Source organism: Gnatocerus cornutus, chromosome 8 (genome assembly GCF_029298725.1).
Source record: "Gnatocerus cornutus isolate USDA-ARS CGAHR chromosome 8, icGnaCorn1.1, whole genome shotgun sequence".
Lineage (NCBI taxonomy): Eukaryota > Metazoa > Arthropoda > Insecta > Coleoptera > Tenebrionidae > Gnatocerus > Gnatocerus cornutus.
The window spans coordinates 10,016,274-10,036,140 of NC_142240.1; the positions used below are offsets into that span (position 1 = coordinate 10,016,274).

The following is a 19,867-nucleotide window of genomic DNA, read 5'->3' on the forward strand; positions in this document are numbered from 1 at the left end:
GCTCAAAGTCTGGCTGTTTATTTTCTTTAATGTCGACGCCTTTGAAGACGAAATGGCATTTCACGAACGTTAAAACCCCGTTTACGATGTTTGGAGACTGCGTGCATAATGGCCGAAAAAATCAAAAACACTTCATTAAATAATGACGCGGAAAATCTCTACTTTGCATACCCGGAAGGAAGTTTCAGTAAAACAATGAAACTACCTCGATCGTTCTAAAGTCAACTATTTCCTCTCAAAATATCAAAGGTGTTTTTGTAGCAGTTAGCTTGTTGATACTGCCAGAAATCACCATTTGTTGGACAACATTTGAAGAAATAGGAAAGTCAACGTTGTGCTCTTTCACGCTGGATTTTGAAAGGTCAGGGATTAGACTGCAACTGTTCTTTAATTGTGATGTTTCTGCTAGCAAAAAACAAGTTTTGTTCCTTCCTATGACATCATGCCAAACTAAATAATTAGCTGCTGTTAGCAAAATTGAAAAAAATAGAGAGACGCTCACCAGCTGCAAACTCGACTAATCCAGTTCGGATTAGCGAAATATTCCCGAGGTTGAAATTTTGGAGATTTTGACCTGGTGTCTTCTCTCTGAGTCTTTAAATATCCGAAATATTTGACAAGTAATTATCACTAGAATTTCTGTCGTGCCTGCAAATCCCCCAATTTTTAACACTCTCAGCCTTTTCCGGAATGTCTAAATTGAAATCAAACTGAAATCGCCGAACCGGAAAGGAGCAATCTTCCTCCTAATTATCCTATTAATCGTAATTATCGTATTGTTCACTTTTTAATTAACCTATCTCATTACGACCATAATTACTATGTCCTGTTGCATATTGTGTTACATTTATCGCATCTATATGGGAAACTTCTCTTGACCGCTAACCACCAGATTCTCAACAATCCGATCAAAATTTTAATTAAACAATAATTAAATCGGAATAACTGAAGCATTCCAATCGTTCCCGTATTATGAATCAAAAATTTTCTGCATGGGTGTCATCGCACCGAACCGGAAAAATGTTGTCTATTTTTGATAAAAACTAGCGCAGGAATCCGACCCCGCCTTTATTCAAACAATTGTTGTAAATTTTTGCATAATTTGACGAAAAAGGGCGAGGAACTTGAGCGTCTCACGTACGACAATGGATCCATTAGCGGATCGTCCATAATTCAATAACCTCCTGTGATTACTAAAGTGTTGAATGGGACGGGTAATTTTCGAATTGTCTAAGGGGGCCACTTAAGGGACGTCGCAGCTAAGGTTAATAAATTCGTATTTGTCGTAGCTGCTCTTGGAAAATTTTCAAAATTGACGGATAAAACCCAAGAGTAGCTTTCTTTTCTCGCAAAAAACATCAGCACCGATCTGTGACTGATGATCAGGAAGAAAAATCTGTATAAGAAGCAACAACCGTAAGATTTCGTCGCCGCCACTGTGCTCTCAGCCTCTGCACCAATTCTATTCAAATACTTCCAAGAAGTCTTGACATAATCACGAACGTCCTACGAAACGTGGACAAAAAAACGGAAGTCACTTTCACACATGGTACTTTCTACTATCAAAAATCGCCTCTTTCTCATCGTCGTTGGAACGATTTGTTTGCACAAGAGGCCGATGAACACCCGCTAATTTATGGTAATTAGGGTTTTGCGTTTCTTTTGGGTAAGGTGATGCTCTCATGAAAGCAAGATGTTAAATGCCGGATGAATTATTTATACTGGCGAGCTATTTTAATGTCAATAGGTTTTTTGTGCGACTCCGGAGTCGAAGGACAGCGAGGACAATACACTTGGAAAACGAAGAATAGATAAAAAGTGGATTTTTAAGTAGGATTAAGAGCTTGATGCTTCCTGCCTGGAAACACCTACCGAAACCCAATTAATTTCGAGTTCGTTCCAGTAATAAACTCAGGTTGCAATCTCAACAAATCGCTTTATGAGCCATAATATTCTTATCGTAAATAAAAAGGCTCTCCAATAAAAATCTTAACTATCAATAAAACAACCAACAGTTTGCCATCTCGGCATTAATTAATCTTCTACCTCTTAATCCCTTGGAATTAATTCCAAACAAGAAAAAGTTATTCAATCACTAATCACAGCACTAATCACTCCACCGCCCCCAACACTACACACCACCCCCGAAACCACGCAAGGTCAAACATCAATTTCAAAGTGTTTCGGCGCGAAGCTAACACGCGAAACTGAAGACAAGCCAACTCGATTCACTCGCGGATCCGCGATGAACAGCTGATTTGTGAGGAAAAACAGAGGGGCTATTAGATCGCGATTCGAACACAACCTCCTATTAGTGACTCACTCATCGCGGAGATGAGGAAGTAGAAAGGTGTCGCGACAAATACATGTAGGATTTACCGGAAATTGGGGCGACGCGCGACGGGGGCGATCTTCTTGGGATTCGGAAGGGGGAGCTCGAGGGCCCACATGGTTTCTATGACTCATGGAGTTTTAAAAATAAAACGCTCGCGAAAGAAGGGAAAAAAATTTAAAAAATAAAAGAATTTTTGATCCATTTCAGCGACATCTTGATGCAATTCAAAAAAAAAATTGAGGACCTTGAAAGTAGCGGCGTGACTACTTTGTCACATTTTCGAGGTCGGTAAGTTGAAGATTTCAATTTAAAAAAAGTGTATTACTGGTTGCCTGATTATCCATTTTCATTGAAGCTCCTGCGGATACGATAAAATTCTAGTATTTATCAATTTGTTTTAGTTTATGAAGTTTTCGTGATATACATCTCTAAAATTCTATATACATATACTTACTAATCAATAAATTTTGAGCGAAATTTGACCTGGAGCTGTGGAAAGTCGTTTCTAAACTAGAATTGCCTCCTGATTCTAAATCCGAATAGTTTTGGTCAGATCAGGATATTTGTAAAATAAGTTTTTATTTAAGAATTTGTTTTTTTTTTTAGTTTTGCTTTATAACTAAGAAAATCATAAAATTCGATAATATAATATCATTAGAATAAGATTCCCTACGAACTATACAAGTTGCCCGGAAAGTTAGTTTTTGCCAAAATATTTGAGAACAAAACTAATAAAAATATCGAAAAACAAACGGTTTTTACAAACTTTTTGGCCGTTTTTTGCATAGAAATCCTTAATTGATACTTAAATTTTTTATTGTAATACGTCACTTCAAATGTTGAGATCTCTGTTTTCTAACGCGGTATTAAACAAGTTATTATCGCTTGCCATTTAGAAGTTACATGACAACGAATATGGAAGGGTTAAGGAAAAAAATCATGTTTTGTTAACTTTCGAAGGTTTTATAAAAATTTAAATACCTACAAAATTGTAGTTTTCTCGCGTTTCTAAAGGTCAAAATGGTAGATCGTAGATATAGATATGTAATTTTTTCGCCCCGGATCAAATTTTCGTAAAATTGATGATGATTTTCATCAGATACTACCACCAGATTGTCCGCAAAAAACTTTAAGTAAAGATGCAAAAATAATAATTTTCAGATCTCATTGTTTTCAACGATGCATTACAATAAATAGTGGATATGATATTTATTCAATTATGTATTATGCAAAATTTCATATAAAACTCACCAAAAACAAAGCTTTTTATGGGACATGAGATCACATTTTTTCAAAATATCATGAAAAGTACTTACCCTAGCAATGAGTTTTATAGGTCGTTGGAAAACTTATTAAATTAACTTTCTAAACCATTGATGAGCAGTCCTATAACATTGCGAGTTTGCAAGAAAAATTGAAGGAAAAGCAAGTACATTTTTTACAGTAGAACCTAAACATTTTTTCAAGAATATTTCTGAATCCGGACCTGATGCAGCAAAAAGAATTTCAGATTAGTTGACTAGTTATCTAATTCTCGAGATTTTTGGAGATTCTCTGAAACTTTCTCCGTAATTTCACGTACTGACTGAACGAGTAACTACTCCATACATAAGTCCTTTTACTAGAAGTGGAAACCACAAAAAAGTGAAAGAAAGATCTAATTACTTGGCTTCATCTTGAAATTAAAAACGACAGACCGAAATAAACAGTTACGAAATTATATAAAAACCAGAGAGTGGATAATTTGAATGTTCGGCTTGAATGAAGATAAATTAGCAGGGGCGAGGCGGGCTGCCAGGGGTTAATTTACTTTTTAGCTTTCGTGAGACACAGTGACTTTGTTTTGATAGCCGGGCCCGCTAAAAAGGTTTTTTTTACAAAGAAAAAATAAATTAGAAATCTTTGTTGAGTAAATACGAAAGAAAATGAAAGAAAGACGTGTTAAATAGTGGTGAATATAATTAAAAACTCCACCAATTCTATTTCTCTCTTCACGAACACTGCTTTGCTCTAAACAAACAAGAGAAAGTTAAAGTGAACGTTAAAATATGTAACAGTTAATTAAAAGTTAATTGCGACAAACCTTAATTTCACCTTGAATTATTGACCAAATATTTGTCACTTTCTCATTGATGTGCTTACAAAGGAAATCAAGTCCATGTTTCGCCGCATTCGCTGCGTCCGTCCGTTCGATTAATTAAATTCCTTAAAGCGTAAAATGTTTGATACATGCAATCGGCGGTAACTGATTTGTTTTGCATTCAAATCATAATTGTTATTTTCATCTAGTGGCGTCGTATCGACGTCAAATTTTCTTCGCTGTGAGAAAACGAAGGTCGTTAGACGGTACACAATCATATCAATCCTACTTTTCACGTCGCGGGAGAAAAACAAAAAATTATGTCCCTATTGTGTTCGCAGAAAAAAACAATGGACGTAATAACCACGAATGAATCACCAATTAATTTTCCACTATTGCCGTGATTTATTACCGGGAGATAAGGCGTTTTTATTGAAAATAACGAGTAAAAAGTTTAGTGTATTCGGAAACGAATACAGTCGTTGTATAAATAAAGTCTACGTTATATACAGTTTAAGTACAAAACTTGTTCTTTTTACTTACGCTAAGTACAGAAATGAAGTTGCTCTTTGGTCAACAAAATGCAATCCTACGCACGGAATTTGGCTTTTTACACAAAGTCGTTATAAAAATATGGAATGTGAGCAATCCTTTCGGCAGTATAAAATCTAACGTTACGACTCAATCTTCTCCCGGGCAATTTCGCTAATAAACCTATCTAATTTAGTCTTATTATCATATTTGGCGTTGACTTTATTGTTGATGCACTCCACCAGAGCCTCGTAGAAACTAGGGAAACCATCGTAGCCTGGATAAGCGTTAATATCAACGATGGCGTATCTCCCCGTTTCGTTCTCAATAACCACGTCCACCCCCAATAAATCCATGCCAAAAGCCTCCTTTAAAGTGACCGCAATCCTTTTTAACACCTCTCCATTAGGTTCACTCCTGTTGACTTTTTCATGGGGCTCCAAAAGTGTTAAATAATTTTTAGACCCGGCCTTCGAGACATCACCACTATCAAAATGTATCGTGTCTTCATCACACGCTTCGAAATTCTTCAGCGATGGTCGCTCCACAAAATGATGTTTATCTCCAACCATGAAAATCTTGTACAAGACAGCATTGTGGTTGATGAAGCTCTGAGCCACACAGGGAGTCCTACAGTCTATCAGTCCCTTCTCATTGAAAATTATCGACATTTCGTGGGCTTGTTTAGAGCCATGGCCCAGTGAAGGTTTGCAGATAAAAGGGTAACTGACTCCTGCATTTCTGAGTTGTTTTGAGAGCTCAGTGAGTTTATCAGAGTTTAGCTCGCAGAAATTTGGGATAAAAATTCCATAATTGCGTAAGTTGGTTGAGTTGATCTTCCGGTATGATATGTAACGATTGAGGAGCTGCCGCACGTTGGGAATGGGGTCTATAACCACCACAGAAGGGTGACTTGCAAGGTAGTCTTCAACCTTTTTGATCAAGCTAACGCACTAAAATCAGGACAAGGTAATTGAGTTTCAATGTACGGATTCTCTCACCTTGGGGTCGCCCTGATCCGCAGATGCAATAATATCAGTCAATTTATGTAAAAAAACACAAAACGTTCCTTGGGACTCAATTGGTTTCGCCAAATCAAGCTGAAAACAATCTCGTTAGTAAAAAAATAAAAAAACATGGAAAATACCTTAAAGAGCCCGAAGCCATACTCTTTACACGTTTTTTCGAATTCGCCCCAGTTGATCTTCTGGAACTTTTTATCGGACATCCAACACGCGATGTTCGACATTTTTACGTAGCAAATAAACAAACAGTTATTTGTTGGGAGGCGTCATGTGGAATGAATTAATAATGGGGCTACACGGTAATAAATAAATGTGTGTTGTCACTTGTCACGTTGACAGCCCTCTAAACGTCAAACTAACCTAACACCGAGACATTTTCCATCGATGTCTCATCGGGGAGAAACCGCGTGATTCACTCTTTCGTGTTAAAAACACTGATTAGATAATATTTACAACTGTTGTAAATACACCTACTTGTGCAAGAATTCCGTGGAGTCACAAGATTTTCTTACCTTGACAGTTGACATGACAACATAACCTAAAAATGTCAGATTACGACAGGTCGAAATACTACGGAAAAAAGAAGTTTTCCTCTCAAAGCAAGGTATTATCGTCTTTACCGAACGTTCGGAGAATTAGTTTTGGTTCTAGGATGGCTCGAGCTTCGCTCGGAGTTACTACGGTCGCCGGAGCCCTAGTTTTAAACCCGACAAAGAGTCAAAAGACGCCCCCAAAAGCGAGCAGAAAGTCAAACAACCCACGATTTTACTCAAAGCTCGGGAGCATACAGAGGAGGCGTCTTTGTCCCCCAAAAGGGGGCCAAAAGAGCATGATCTCTCTAGTTCTATCCCTATTTCAACAAGCAGTGAGAGCCACCCAACCCCTGTGGTAAAGCCCATGACGAAAAGTGTGAAGTTTCTTGAAGATTCGGTGTTGTATGTCGAGAATATTCAGGAGTTTATGCAGGAAAATACTGATTTTTTGGTTGTTGGAGTTGTGGGGCCCCAAGGTGTGGGAAAATCAACAATTTTGGACTTGATTGCCCACAATGCAGTCACTGAAGAACTCAAAAAAGCGATTTTTAAGAACAGTGAAGGTCCTAAAGATGAAGAGTATGGTGACAACGTGAAAATCCTTACTGATATGAAAATGAATGAAGAGGACAAGATCAGGAATGAGATCTTCAAAATCCAGACTAGTGAAGACGTGGAGACTAACAGTAACACCACTAGAGGAATTGACTTGTTTGTTACTTCAAATAGAATCATTTTATTAGACTGCCAACCTTGCATGTCAGTATCAGTTCTAGATGAACTCGTTCAGAGCGAAAATAAGAGATCTAACATCGTCAGCGAGTTCATTCCGCTGGAAAACAGTGGAGAAATTCAAGGACTTCAACTAGCAGCATTCTTAATGAGTGTCTGTCACGTCTTGATCGTTGTCCAAGACTACTTCTTTGATAGCAATGTCGTTAGATTCCTTCAAACTGCGGAAATGTTGAAGCCAACTCATTCTAACCCAGAGGACGAACTAAACGACCATTTTCCTCATCTCTTGATAGTACACAACAAAGCGCAGATGGAGGATTTTTCACCAAAGAAATTCAAATTAATGCAAGAAGTTTACAACCTTCTTTTTCAAAAAACCAAACTTTTAAGAGACACGAATCTGGGACTTGCGACATGCAAATTGATGTCGTATTTAAATGAGGAGTCGTGTGGGGATCCATTTAATCTTTTTTTGATTCCTGAGTACAATCAGAACTCTGGTAATGAAAAAATATTGCACAAAACATTCTTAATGCCTTTTTTGTAGATATTATTTACAGTGGACATCCTCCTGTTGAAGACCTTGTTAAGAAACTCAGGGCCAACATTTTGGGGGCTATAAAAAACTCGCTGACTCATGTGCAACTGACTGAGAAAACTTGGCTAGTTTATTGTTCTAAAGTATGGGAAAATGTAAAAAAAAGTTCGTTTTTCGTGGAATATACGAAACTAATGCCTTGACATTCTTATCATTACATTCTCAATAGTGTTCGTGGTATTAATATATTAATTGATAAGATTGTGTAAATACGCATAAAAAGTGCTTTGAACTTGTTTTTTTGGCTTCCCCGCCCGGAATCTTCTATTTGGTCTTATCACGTTTTACAAACATGTCAGCCTAACTTTTTATTGTTATGAATTGCGTAATCATAATCATAAATCATGTTATTATTTATTATTTTCAATATTGGTACAAGAAATAACGTGAACGCTTATGTAATGCTAATTTGGCTTTCTCTGTTTTTAGCAAAAACTTTTACTTTATTTGGAACAATTTTATGCAACATTCTTTAATTTACATGTGGAATTCATTACGAAAAATGCAGTGCGATAAATGAATTATTTATCGAGTTGGCTGTTACTAAATGAACGTATGTCGTGATATCCGTCGTTTTCTAACATTTTCTCAACTAATTGACATTTAAGCGTCTAGTTTAGACACACGTTCGGATAAACAATTCAACTGATCACACTGAAGAATCCAAGAATTGAGCGTTTAAATGCATGTTAAAAATGGTGGATGCGCCGGTTCTAATACATCCTAAGTAATAAAACTCGATAATCAGTATTTGCAAAGCTTTATTTTTTGGAAACTTTCTCTTTTCGTTTTTTTACATGTTTCTTCACCTTCGTTTTCCTTTTATCCGCCTGTGCATCCTTCACTGCCTTCTTCCTCGCCTTTTTCTCTTCCGATGTTTCGTGCTTAGGGCGGCCTGTATCAACAAACTTACTCGACTTTTCCTCATCGCTTTCTTCATCGCTCTCAGATTCATCTTCAAGAATCTCGGGACGCTGTACGGTCCCACTTAAATCAGCTTTCAATCCAACTAAAGTTTTATAAACCAGATTGTTAGTTAAACCGGATTTCGCCTGGTTGATGTCTCTTTCGAAATCAATGACTTCTGTGAGACGTTTGGGGATGTAGGCTTGTTTGAAAACCTCTTCTTCAACCTAAAAAAGGAAATAAAGTGTCTGTAAATTAAAATTACGTGATTACTTGTTCCTGGGGGCTAAATTCCGTGCGTTGGGCAGCTTTTTCGGCCAGAGCCTCCAGGCATTGCTCCATGTTTCCTTCGTTGATGGACGGATCTGTTATAAAATCAAACAGTTCTTTTACAGTCATGGTGGCAACTTCGTTCTTCTTGAAGAAATCGGTGATATTTGTGCAGTCTTTCCTCAGGAATTCCAGAGCGTGCGGGTGATCATGTTCGACGGATTGAGACACGTCGATTACGAAAATCTCTCCATTTAAGTACAACATGTTGAATTCTGATAAATCAGCGTGGACTAGTTTACACTTGTTGTACATTTTCCACATGATTATCACTACTTCTCGATAAATCTCGCGCGCTTTCGACTGGCTCAATTCTACATCTTTGAGTTTGGGTGCAGGCCACCCATCGCGACCCACGAAACCCATCAAGAGAACATGCGAACGTAGTAAAATCGGGTTTGGGACGTTCAACCCATTAGAGTGCATTCTTATCAAGTTTCGCATTTCTTTCTCAGCCCATGTCCGTACCATTTTCCTCGGATTATGTCTACAATAACCATGTCTAAACCTGAATTCTCCAGACACGTACTTGTCCCTGTCTTTAAATACCAGAATTGAGGTTTTGTAGATTTTTATCGCCACTTGCCCAGTGTCACTGGAAGCATGATAAACATTCGCTTCTTTCCCTGTAGAAATACAGCCGTTGATTTCAGAAATAAAGTTGCGATTTAGTAATTTGAAGAGTATCATTCTCGTGCGGGGATCCATGACCTGTTCAGCTGTCGCCCGATCATGCTTGTCTTTGTAGCGAATTTTCCCACTGTCCTGCCGCTTTTCATTCGCCGTAAGAAAGTTCGTAGCGTGACTGGGTAAAGAGTGGACTTCATATTTGTCCACGTTGATTTTATTCGTGTACTTTTTAAAGAGGTTGTCCTGGGGCTGATAGTTGCTGACTTTGTTCGACGCGACTTGCGGGTTACGCTGGCGGTTGTTGGAGATTTCAGCTTCTTCGTAGTAGAAATCGGAGTCGTCACTCTCAACTTCGTTCACTTCGTCTTCCTCCTCCAAAGTTAGATTATCAAGATTAATGCCCTCGTCCGCATCAGAGAACAACTCGTCTTCATTGATGTAATCTCCGGGTGTTGTCATCGCGTTTTTATCAAAAAAACTCCTCCAAAAACTGGAACACGCGTTTTTTATAGGTTATGTTAATACTTGTCAAAGGTGTCAAACCCGAATTTTGATCTCTTTTACTTCTTTTACCAGATCTCATTCGGTTACGAAATCCTCATACTGTAAATAACAATTTTAGAAGTAATTGGAAGTAATTAAATCAGCTTGAACACAGGAGCACAGGACGCGTTACTGTGACACATCGAATTTCGAGCCTACTTTGAGGTTATGTTATTTGTCATTTAGCTGTCATCTCGCAACACGTGGATTTGTTTTCGTGTTGTACTCAAAAAACGATGGCAGCTAAAGCCTTCAGTGACTTGGAACTCAACCCTTGGATTATCCGCCAATGCGCAACTTTAGGTTTGTGTGCAGCCCCCTTGTCGTTGTATTTAACCTGGCTTTTCAGGAGTTAAGACTCCAACCCCCATTCAAGCAAACTGCATCCCTGAGATCCTAAAGGGGAAAGACTGCATCGGTGCTGCTAAAACCGGAAGTGGTAAAACCCTCGCCTTTGCTTTACCCATCATTCAAAAACTATGTGAAGACCCCTATGGAATTTTCGGTTTGATTTTAACCCCCACACGCGAACTGGCATATCAAATAGCAGATCAGTTCGCGGTGATAGGAAAAGTAATGAATCTGCGCCACTGTGTGATTGTTGGGGGTATGGACATGGTCACTCAGGGTCAAGAATTAGCAAAGAAGCCCCACATTGTGGTTGCTACCCCTGGACGACTTTCAGATCACTTAGAAAGTTGCAATACTTTCAATTTTAAAAGTCTGAAGTTTTTGGTTGTGGACGAAGCGGATAGGTTGTTAGGGGGGCACTTTGACGATCAAATCAAAACGATTTTTCAAGCTCTGCCTAAACAAAGGCAAAATCTTTTTTTCTCCGCGACTATCACTGATACTTTAGAAAAACTGAAGAGTGTTACTGGCAAAGAAGTCTTTTTCTATGAGGCCCCGGCGGAAGTCGCCACTGTTGAGGAACTAGAACAGAATTATATTCTTTGTCCTAAAGACGTGAAAGACGCGTATTTAGTGGAGACGATTCGGACTTATCGCTCCAACAACGAAAGCGGGAATATTTTAATTTTCACAGACACGTGCAAGTATGTTTCAGTTTTTGTTTATTGTGTTCTTCATATTTAATCTTGTAGAAACTGCCAAGTCCTTTCAATGACCCTAAATGAAGTCGGTTTTGAAAATGTGGCCCTTCATGCGATGATGAAACAGCAGCAAAGACTTGCAGGATTAGCCAGATTCAAGTCTAACACCATTAAAATTCTTCTAGCCACAGATGTGGCTAGTAGAGGCCTAGATATTCCTACAGTACAACTTGTGATAAACCACAACGTTCCAAAAGTACCTAAAGAATATATACACAGGGTTGGTAGAACTGCAAGAGCTGGAAGAAAGGGAAAAGCCATAACTTTGGTCACTCCATATGATATCAAATTGTTACAAGCTATAGAGACGCAGATTAACACTAAACTAACTGAATTTAAGTTGGATGGTAAGAAAAAACAACGAGTGGGATTTATTTTATTGTACAAATTTCAGATAGTGAAGTTGGTAAAATCTTCACACAAGTTTCTGTAACGAAAGGGGAGGCATTTATTAAACTGGATGAACAAGATTTTTATGAGAAAAAAATGATAAATAAGAGGAAGAAATGGATATTGGAAGGTCTGGATCCTGACGAGGAGGAAGAGAAGTATTTAAAGAGGGTGAAAAGAAGCAAGAAGAGTAAGAAGAAGAAAGAAAAAAGTGAGGAAGAAGATGCGAAAAGCGATGAACCAACAGTCACAGAAAGTGTAACTGAATGAAACTTATTTTTATTAAAAAATCCACAAAAAATCGTGTTTTTTTTACATGTAGACCTTTATTTAACATTGATAACAATTTATTGCTATATAAAACGATCGCAAAAGCTACGACACACTTCTACAGCTACTTCAAGTAAAGCTATCTATAAAAATGGCAGTGGTAATAATCTTATTTTGCTCTAATAATAATAAATAACGATTTTTAAATTACCAATTAAAACAACAAAATATTTAACTATAAAATCAACAAACATTTGTGAAAAAATCTTTTGATGATTTCCGGCTCCGGAAACTATAATCCGTGAGAATATTTGTTTATATTTTTCTAATGGTTGTGTCAGCGATTTGCCGCAAATTAAAAAGGGGCAAAGCTATGACACAACCGGTAAAAAACCTGAAAAAAAACTACTTAAAAACTGTGGCCAGCAACGGACGTTTTCTAGTGTGAATCGGTTTGTACGAATGTTGATAAACCGTAGCTAGCCGCCAATGTTCCGGATAGTCCTGTCTTTTATCCTTCTGCAAAGAAAAAGGGGGCGCTAAACTACAAATAGCATAATTTCTATGCCTATAAGGATCTTTTTGTTTAGGTACAGTAAAGTTGAATGTAGCATTTCTAGTGTTACTTACACATTTCTGAGGGACACCAGCTTTAAAAGCCATTTTGTATTCATCTTTCTTAGTCCTGTCTTTAAGGGAAACATTTTTCATTTCACAAGCCATGCACAGCCTTGAATTTTTCATTTTTTTGTCCCCGCAGTGGTTCAAATTCGGGGTGCTTTGATGAATGCTGCTTTCGTGGGAACAACAGCTTTTGACCTCTTCTTCTTTGTTGATGTTGTAAGCACTTTTTGCGCGTTTTTTCATGGATTCGTTGCTGTCACGCGATGTGCGACGCCTCGCGTCGCGCGGACACGACGTTCTGGGTCTATCAAGTACGAAATCTTTGTCTTCGGGGTTCCTTTCTGGTCCTTTTTCGAAAAGAGGTCCTGAATCCATGGTAGCGACCGATGATTTTCGGGATTCTTCCTCTTTGGGGGTGTGAACTAAAGAGAATACAGCCGGAGCTAAAGACCCGTTAGAACCATCAATGTGTGGGGTTCTCTTAGGTTCGTCAGTGGGATTCTCAGGTGTTAAGTCCCAACAAATCGCTAATTCAATCGGAGAGACTTTACGTCTTCTGATAAACCGCCAGCGTCTATCAAAACTGGTGACACTACTAGGTCTACCATCGTTTTTTGCTTCTTGTTTCTCAACATGGCCGCACGTTTTAGGTCTGTAGACTTTGAGTTTGGTACATCTAGTTGGACCGTAGCCTGGATATCCTTTCCATCCAACTCCTGTAGCAAAGTTTTCGTTGTCTAAAGCTAGTCCGGGAGCATTCGCAGATCTTTGCATCTGCAGCTTCCGGTACTTGGAGTGGGTGATCGTATCTGGTAAAGGATCGTGCTCTAGATTCTCTCGGTGAAGTCTTTTAGCTAGTTGAAAGTTTTTAATTGCGTCAATAATCGGAGTCGATGACTTTTTCCTTCCGTTTTTCACTCCGTTTCCTGCGAAGGTCGTTTCAGCCATGGCTTTGTGCTTTTGGTATTCTTTCTCCACTTCATCTTTAGTTAGTTTCTGTTCAATTTCAGGAAGAGGCTTTGAGAAATCGTCTCTGTATCGTGGGTACCCTTTAGAACTCGGTTTTTCGTTGTTGTAACGATTTTGAGCTAAAACTTCATGACTTGACGGTCGATGATGGTGTTCGGTAAAGTCACCAGGGACGTACGGACAAGTGTTTTCTTTATTTCTCTCCTTTGTACGAAAGACATGAAAGAAACTAGCAATAAACAGTGTATTTCAAAAGTTACAGGTTATTTTAGAATATCAAAACCGTGAATGGGACAGAATAGTGCCTGGAACAAAGAGGGAAATAAAAAGGAGTGATCGGAGAAAAAGTACCTCTTCAACGACCGCTTGTTGCTCCAGTTCGGGTTCTTTCAATTGTGTCACTTCTTCTTGTTGTTGTTCTTCTTCTTCTTTTTCTTTTTCTTTAGTTTTTTCTGGTTTCTTTTCGTGCTTGTCAATACAAGAAATTTTTTTAGCGAGTCCGCTTAGTTCGTCGGCTGTGAATAAAAGTTTTTATATTCGAAAGACTTCGATGAATGGAGTACCTGTTTTTCGGTCAATTTTTTTTGGCAAGTGCCAAGTCCCTACATATTTCCCCCATGGATTATCCCTAGATTTAGGGACTCCGGGTAACAAATGCCCCCTGTCATTTGAAACTATTTCGCTTTTACCCGTTCTTCGTCTCGGTTTGTCATTGAAAACTTTCGGGACTTCCCAGTTGCGCAGAACCCGAGGTTTATAAGCTTGTTCGTACTAAAACACATTAGATGAACATTACTTGCGGGATTCCCAAATTCTGCACGCATCGTTTTATCGACTAAACAAAAAATCTGTTGCTTTATCAATAAAACGACACCATCAGGATAAACCATTAATCAAATAACACCATAATTCCTGATGATAAATGTGAGCGATTACGAAACGCAAACACTGCTAAAAAACGCCCCTACAACGGATTACCGATTTTTTGAGGGGCTGGCAATAACACGTGCTAAATTCAATTGTGTAAGGGCGTCATTACAAGAATTAAGAACGGAATGGGATTGTAATCGAATTTTTTACTTGGAGAGTCGATGATACTAGAGTTTAAGCACCTGTCTATATCCCTAGAGATGGCTACAAATCATGGTGAGATAATCCCTTAAACGCTAGACTTGTTTAATAGGGGTTGGTGTCCAATTAGGACGCACGCCAACAGCTGGAACTGAGGGGTTGCTTCACCTGTTGCCCCACAATTAAGAGCCACTGGTCGAAATGCAATCGATGAGTTAATAAATTGATTTCTTCGAGCTGTGCTGCTTCGTGCTTTGCGCCATTAATAAAGATTGAATTCATAACGCAAATTGCATGCTGGCTTTGTGTGTCTTAATAAAGATTGCAAGATATAAAAATATAACTGGTTGTGGGGCAAGGACGAAAGGGAAGATGCGTTGAAGAAAGCGAACCAAAAACGCAAACTTATTCAATAAATTTCCGGTAATTTCTCAACTTATCTGACGTTCTTGATGGGCACAACGATGACGAAAAAAAAGAAGGAAATAAAGAAAAAGCTTTTCACCTTCACAACCACTGGACATTGCAAAATTTAGCAAACGAGTAACTAAGCAATCCCAAAGGATATTTTTGGAGTTAAAAATCAAACCGCCCCCGGGCGCTCGTCCTATTTAAAAATTCGCATATTCCGCCCCCTTATACTAACCCTTGCCCGCCGCTGGCACACGCACAAACACAACCGCCTTTTGTAGTGTCCATTAACAGTCAAAAAGTTGATTGATTACAACCTCACAATGACATGTGGTTTACAAAAGCATTGTCTTCAGCATGAGCTCTTGGAGGAGGTCTCTACCGCACTGACGACTTGTTTTGAACATCGATTGTTATAAAGTTCGACTTCCTGTTCCTGCTACACAATTCGAACCAGATAATAATTTAGGGAGAGCAAAAGTTATTATTTTTTCGCGTGCCGCGAATGATTGTTTCAAATTACGAGACTAGAGTTGCATAACTGTGATTTATTTGATGGGATAGTAAACAGAAATGTTGGAAAGGAAATTCCTGATGTAAACAAGAGCGGGGTTTGAGTGAAAATTTGATTTTGATGCGAAAATTGTCGTGCCAAAGCAGGAACTAAACCGCAATAGAATCTGGGCCACCAAGAAACCCATCACAGACCCACCTCGTGGTACAACTCTACCCATCCAAACTTGACATTTCACATCATTTTTCCAATCGTGATAAACGCATAAACTCGATTGCATAAATCCGAAATTATATAATATTTCGGCGGTCTTAAAATGGGTGTGCCGATCCAGATCATTCTGTTCCACTTCTCCATCGTATATAAGACCGTTATCCACCGCTCTACCATCACATCGACCATGGCACTAAAGGTAAAAATCCACAAAAGACCTCCGACGAAAAAATAACTATTTTTATTAGATCCTCGTCCTCGTCGGACTTGCTGTTGCTGCCAACGCTGGTGTGGCCCCTGTGGGTTACGCCGCCCCCATCGCCAAAGCTGTGTTACCTGAAGACTACGACCCTAACCCTCAGTACGCTTATGGGTACGACGTCCAAGATGGGCTTACTGGAGACTCGAAAACGCAAAGCGAATCTAGAATTGGGGACGTGGTAAAAGGAAGTTATTCTGTGATTGACCCAGATGGTACAAAACGGACCGTGGAGTATACTGCTGATCCTGTCCATGGGTTTAATGCAGTGGTTCGTAGGGAACCATTGGCTGTGAAAGCGGCACCGGCGGCTTATGCCGCCCCCGCTCATGTTGGATACGCCGCGCCCGCTTATCATTAGTTATTTATTATAGTTTCACACCATTAAAGTATTTCCACACGAAATTTCTGTTCTTTTTTAATTCAAAACGAAATAAAATGTTAAAAAAGTCGAGCGAAATTCTCGAGTTTCTAACACAAAAACTGCATCGATCTCACCTGATTAGCACTAAAATGCAGAGCCATAACGACGACACGCGATCACAATCAATAACCACATTATTTAAACATTCCATAAAGCATCGCGTTTTTCTTTTGACATTTTTCCATTCAATCGATTGCCAAAATTTCCATTGATATCAACAACTACAGCTCGCTATTTACCTTGGAAACGTACAATTATTTCCACGACAACCGACATGCTTTCTTTCGATTATCTTCGAAATTTTCATACAGTTTCCTTGCAATTTTCACAAGATGAAAACTCCACCCATTTTGAGATATTAGCGCGATTTTAACAATGCGAGTATTGATTCGAGGCGGTCCTGTACGGATTCTGGAGGTTCATTGGTCCAGGGGGTGGATCCGGATGCTGGGGGATGCTCGATAACATCCCTCTGATTGTGGCCCAGTTGATAAGAATCTTGCGACGCAAGAGTGCGGTTGTTGGTGGCGGAATTTTTGCAAAAAAAGGTGAGCAAAGCGGAAAATTTCTTTAACTGAACTTCTTATTTGAATGCCTTCGTTTCCTTAAATTTTATTAAAATTTACCCCTTTCATTAAATCTAAGTTTAACAATTCAATTTATAAACTAAAATCTTATCAATTTTAAACTTGGAATTCATTTTGCTTAAAAAATTTTAGTTGTACAAAGTTTTATAGAAAAAAGTTTAATTTTTGGTGCGGATTGATTTTGATTTTTTTTATAAAAAACAGGTAATTCTAATAGCCCTTTTACCACTGACTAATTTAATGAAATTTAAGGAGATTATTCTCCCTGACCTGTTTCTTACGTCAGCCAAATTACAAAATTATAGAACAAAAAGTAAACAAATTTTTACAATGACCGTTTTTGAAGAAAATCAGAAATTTAAAAAAAAAAATCATGCAAATAATTTCCCGTGTTAGTTTAAAAAAAATATTTTCAATAGGACAAATTTTAAAAATCTCTATTAATAAATTTAAGGGTGTCATTTTTGATTTGGATGATTTGGAAGCCCAAAATTGCTGATAAAATCTTTATTTCAAATTTTTTTCGTCAATCGCTGATACCTTCCGATTTATCAAGCTATAAATTGCGTTAAAACGTCGAATTTCGTGCAGATTTTTAGCTAAATCTGCTGACGGGAGGTCGCCCCCAATAATTTCTAAATTAGCTCGTTTCCCACCCCCAGCCACTTGTAACAATTTCTCGCAACATTGTTCCCAGCAAGTGTGATTGTAATCGAATTACACCGTTGTTTATATGATTGATAATCGTATAATTCGGGGGTGATAAGTAAAGCCACGTGCACAGTGGTCTCCTCTGAGGATTCTATCGCCCCCAAGAGACGCCCCAAAATTTCAGATTCCCCTGTTTACCCAAGCAATAAAATCACCCTTTTTTGACAACTTTTATGAAAATATCACCACGAATTCCTTTATAATTCACGAAAAATTCCTTTCCAGAAAAATTAAGGATATACAAGTTTGGTGTTGCACATCTTCATCTGAAGATGCCATGACGAGCAACGGCGAGAGCCGGGAGGTTCTGCAAATTATCACTTCTTGCAATAACGTCGCTCCTAGGAAAAGGTAAACATGACAGGTGTCTATAAAAAACTTGTTTATGGCCTGGAATTTCATATGAAAATGTATGTTTTATTGATTGATTATAGGGACAAGAGTAACGATATGGGTGCTCTGAGTCGGGAAGAACGTCGGAGGCGGCGGAGAGCTACACAGAAATATAGGACAGCACATGCAACGAGAGAAAGAATTCGAGTTGAGGCGTTCAATGTAGCTTTCGCCGAATTGAGAAAGCTCCTGCCGACGCTGCCACCGGATAAGAAGTTGTCCAAAATCGAGATTCTTCGGCTTGCTATTTGTTACATCGCTTATTTGAATCATGTTCTGGATGCGTGAATTGTGCCAAAGATGAGTTGTAATTTTTATTTTTTTGTGTGATATAAAATACATGATTTTTCTGTTAACGAAGACTTTTGCTATTTATTTAAAACATGCTCATATTGATCTGTATGAGAACAATAACATAAGTAGTAACAGTGCTAAAAATGCTCAATAAAGTGCTTTTATTCAGTTCGAAAAATCCAGCAGCTGTAAAAACAGGAGTTTTATCTCTCACTACAGAAATGAGCTTCCAGACTTCGTCCCTAACATCCGATTTTGTTGGGAGTTCCTCTTGGAGCTCGTAACACAGCTTGAGCGTTTTCTGCGCTTCTGTAACAACTCTTTGGCATAAAAACACAAAGAACAACAACAAACCCTAGAAAACAAAGTGGGAATTAAATAAAAAAAAAGCAAACTTACCATTGCAAAACACGTCGCTAAAATGTTAGAGATCGGTACATCTTTATAACTTGAACCATCAGCGTGGGGTCCTAAATTGTTACTGATTAAAGACAAGTTAATCATAACAATGACATTGATAACAAAGTTAATCAGAGTAAGTATTATTACAAGACCAAAAATCGCATTAAAAGCTGCGACAGCATCACTCAACTTCCTGTACCAGAACTCAACTCTTCGTATCTCTCCAATATGTTTAGTAATGGAAACATTCAGCTGACGATAAAGCTCGCTGTTCAAAATTCTGAATTTCTTCTCAAAACTGAACAAAACCGCGTTCATTATTACTAAAACATACGTTATCTTATAGTAAGATAAATAATGAATAACGTAAGTCGCCACGAAGTCTACTCCGACTCCTTGTGTCCTTATTAGAGCCTCCCATTGAAAAACTGTGACGCCGATGAACGAAAAATGGGTAATAATAATTTGAGCTGTTAGAAATCTCTCCATTGTTTTTTTATCAGTTTTACTGGAAAACTGTTCGTTGAAAAGGTGCATTAGTTTAAATACTTCGTCCCATTTTTTAGCTTTAAAGACCCCAAGGTCTAACTTGATTGCTAGATGTGCCCCCAAAAGTGTGAGTTCGTTGAGAGCGTCGGTAAATATCACTGAAGTCCTGAAGGCTTGGATCTTTTCGGCACGATGAAGCATCGATAACACCACTCCGATTATTAAAAAAATGACACTAACAATAACGTACAACTTGAAGTAAATATTTTTCTCTAACATGTGCCGTTTGAAGTTGTAAGGTGGTGTTATGGCTAAAAGATTACCAAAATTGAAGACACTCTTAAAGGAAAATACCGCCATTTTCCCAGTTACGGTTATTTTCGAATAATTTGTCTAATGTGATCTAATGATGTTATGTGCATTATCGCCCCATATGTAATGCGTGAGATTAAAAATCTTTAATAGGAATCGATTTTATAGTAATGTAA

General features: G+C 38.3%; 8 protein-coding genes across 9 annotated transcripts in view; 4 read left to right on the plus strand and 4 right to left on the minus strand.

Annotated features, from left to right (window-relative positions):
* ASPP (Ankyrin-repeat, SH3-domain, and Proline-rich-region containing Protein) overlaps positions 1–2,279 on the minus strand; it is a 58,069-nt gene extending 55,790 nt beyond the window's left edge. Inside the window, exon 1 of one of the 2 annotated variants that reach the window (XM_088042834.1) lies at positions 2,047–2,279. The gene's annotated coding sequence lies outside the window, so the exon portion shown is untranslated. The remainder of the gene's footprint in view (positions 1–2,046) is intronic. The other variant, XM_088042831.1, reaches the window with a different exon arrangement.
* Positions 2,280–4,861: 2,582 nt separating this feature from the next.
* Positions 4,862–6,206, minus strand: LOC148169642 (inositol-tetrakisphosphate 1-kinase-like). Its single transcript, XM_088042667.1, has 3 exons — positions 6,094–6,206; positions 5,948–6,046; positions 4,862–5,899 (listed from the first exon to the last, which is right to left on the minus strand). Exons 1-3 carry the CDS (start codon positions 6,193–6,195, stop codon positions 5,090–5,092), a joined length of 1,011 nt encoding a protein of 336 aa, XP_087898793.1. The 5' UTR covers positions 6,196–6,206; the 3' UTR covers positions 4,862–5,089.
* A 277-nt stretch (positions 6,207–6,483) lies between these two features.
* On the plus strand, positions 6,484–8,587 carry LOC148169643 (nonsense-mediated mRNA decay factor SMG9). Its single transcript, XM_088042666.1, has 3 exons — positions 6,484–6,575; positions 6,623–7,739; positions 7,787–8,587. Exons 1-3 carry the CDS (start codon positions 6,516–6,518, stop codon positions 7,978–7,980), a joined length of 1,371 nt encoding a protein of 456 aa, XP_087898792.1. The 5' UTR covers positions 6,484–6,515; the 3' UTR covers positions 7,981–8,587.
* Positions 8,584–10,372, minus strand: RIOK1 (RIO kinase 1). The gene is made up of 3 exons (XM_088042664.1): positions 10,247–10,372; positions 9,017–10,193; positions 8,584–8,970 (listed from the first exon to the last, which is right to left on the minus strand). The coding sequence occupies exons 2-3, from the start codon at positions 10,160–10,162 to the stop codon at positions 8,599–8,601; spliced, it is 1,518 nt and encodes a 505-aa protein (XP_087898790.1). The 5' UTR covers positions 10,163–10,193; positions 10,247–10,372; the 3' UTR covers positions 8,584–8,598.
* Positions 10,373–10,376: 4 nt separating this feature from the next.
* On the plus strand, positions 10,377–12,049 carry Dbp45A (putative ATP-dependent RNA helicase Dbp45A). Its single transcript, XM_088042665.1, has 4 exons — positions 10,377–10,549; positions 10,596–11,301; positions 11,350–11,705; positions 11,753–12,049. The coding sequence occupies exons 1-4, from the start codon at positions 10,483–10,485 to the stop codon at positions 12,016–12,018; spliced, it is 1,395 nt and encodes a 464-aa protein (XP_087898791.1). The 5' UTR covers positions 10,377–10,482; the 3' UTR covers positions 12,019–12,049.
* Positions 12,050–12,188: 139 nt separating this feature from the next.
* LOC148169646 (uncharacterized) lies at positions 12,189–14,501 on the minus strand. Its single transcript, XM_088044216.1, has 5 exons — positions 14,430–14,501; positions 14,175–14,382; positions 13,963–14,126; positions 12,649–13,815; positions 12,189–12,537 (listed from the first exon to the last, which is right to left on the minus strand). Exons 1-5 carry the CDS (start codon positions 14,499–14,501, stop codon positions 12,424–12,426), a joined length of 1,725 nt encoding a protein of 574 aa, XP_087900342.1. The 3' UTR covers positions 12,189–12,423.
* A 1,409-nt stretch (positions 14,502–15,910) lies between these two features.
* Positions 15,911–16,440, plus strand: LOC148169647 (larval cuticle protein A2B-like). The gene is made up of 2 exons (XM_088043662.1): positions 15,911–16,019; positions 16,069–16,440. Exons 1-2 carry the CDS (start codon positions 15,924–15,926, stop codon positions 16,438–16,440), a joined length of 468 nt encoding a protein of 155 aa, XP_087899788.1. The 5' UTR covers positions 15,911–15,923.
* A 534-nt stretch (positions 16,441–16,974) lies between these two features.
* Positions 16,975–18,550, plus strand: LOC148169648 (helix-loop-helix protein 1-like). The gene is made up of 3 exons (XM_088042668.1): positions 16,975–17,051; positions 18,027–18,152; positions 18,236–18,550. Exons 2-3 carry the CDS (start codon positions 18,079–18,081, stop codon positions 18,480–18,482), a joined length of 321 nt encoding a protein of 106 aa, XP_087898794.1. The 5' UTR covers positions 16,975–17,051; positions 18,027–18,078; the 3' UTR covers positions 18,483–18,550.
* Positions 18,551–19,867: the final 1,317 nt, after the last annotated feature.

What these genes read in the sequence shown, in the direction of transcription:
- LOC148169642 (XM_088042667.1), bottom strand. Translation starts at nt 6,195, where the DNA reads ATGTCGAACATCGCGTGTTGGATGTCCGATAAAAAGTTCCAGAAGATC. An exon ending in ATGGCTTCGGGCTCTTTAAG is followed by an intron (nt 6,047 to 6,093) that starts GTATTTTCCATG and finishes GATTGTTTTCAG; the next exon opens with CTTGATTTGGCGAAACCAAT. An exon ending in CGGATCAGGGCGACCCCAAG is followed by an intron (nt 5,900 to 5,947) that starts GTGAGAGAATCC and finishes TCCTGATTTTAG; the next exon opens with TGCGTTAGCTTGATCAAAAA.
- LOC148169647 (XM_088043662.1), top strand. Translation starts at nt 15,924, where the DNA reads ATGGGTGTGCCGATCCAGATCATTCTGTTCCACTTCTCCATCGTATAT. An exon ending in CATCGACCATGGCACTAAAG is followed by an intron (nt 16,020 to 16,068) that starts GTAAAAATCCAC and finishes TATTTTTATTAG; the next exon opens with ATCCTCGTCCTCGTCGGACT.
- LOC148169646 (XM_088044216.1), bottom strand. Translation starts at nt 14,501, where the DNA reads ATGGTTTATCCTGATGGTGTCGTTTTATTGATAAAGCAACAGATTTTT. An exon ending in AACAAGCGGTCGTTGAAGAG is followed by an intron (nt 13,816 to 13,962) that starts GTACTTTTTCTC and finishes TTTCGTACAAAG; the next exon opens with GAGAGAAATAAAGAAAACAC. An exon ending in CTGGTGTCCCTCAGAAATGT is followed by an intron (nt 12,538 to 12,648) that starts GTAAGTAACACT and finishes TTTTCTTTGCAG; the next exon opens with AAGGATAAAAGACAGGACTA.
- LOC148169648 (XM_088042668.1), top strand. Translation starts at nt 18,079, where the DNA reads ATGACGAGCAACGGCGAGAGCCGGGAGGTTCTGCAAATTATCACTTCT. An exon ending in AACGTCGCTCCTAGGAAAAG is followed by an intron (nt 18,153 to 18,235) that starts GTAAACATGACA and finishes GATTGATTATAG; the next exon opens with GGACAAGAGTAACGATATGG.
- RIOK1 (XM_088042664.1), bottom strand. Translation starts at nt 10,162, where the DNA reads ATGACAACACCCGGAGATTACATCAATGAAGACGAGTTGTTCTCTGAT. An exon ending in AATTTAGCCCCCAGGAACAA is followed by an intron (nt 8,971 to 9,016) that starts GTAATCACGTAA and finishes TTCCTTTTTTAG; the next exon opens with GTTGAAGAAGAGGTTTTCAA.
- Dbp45A (XM_088042665.1), top strand. Translation starts at nt 10,483, where the DNA reads ATGGCAGCTAAAGCCTTCAGTGACTTGGAACTCAACCCTTGGATTATC. An exon ending in CCGCCAATGCGCAACTTTAG is followed by an intron (nt 10,550 to 10,595) that starts GTTTGTGTGCAG and finishes CTGGCTTTTCAG; the next exon opens with GAGTTAAGACTCCAACCCCC. An exon ending in AACTGAATTTAAGTTGGATG is followed by an intron (nt 11,706 to 11,752) that starts GTAAGAAAAAAC and finishes TACAAATTTCAG; the next exon opens with ATAGTGAAGTTGGTAAAATC.
- LOC148169643 (XM_088042666.1), top strand. Translation starts at nt 6,516, where the DNA reads ATGTCAGATTACGACAGGTCGAAATACTACGGAAAAAAGAAGTTTTCC. An exon ending in AGTTTTCCTCTCAAAGCAAG is followed by an intron (nt 6,576 to 6,622) that starts GTATTATCGTCT and finishes TTTTGGTTCTAG; the next exon opens with GATGGCTCGAGCTTCGCTCG. An exon ending in TGAGTACAATCAGAACTCTG is followed by an intron (nt 7,740 to 7,786) that starts GTAATGAAAAAA and finishes CCTTTTTTGTAG; the next exon opens with ATATTATTTACAGTGGACAT.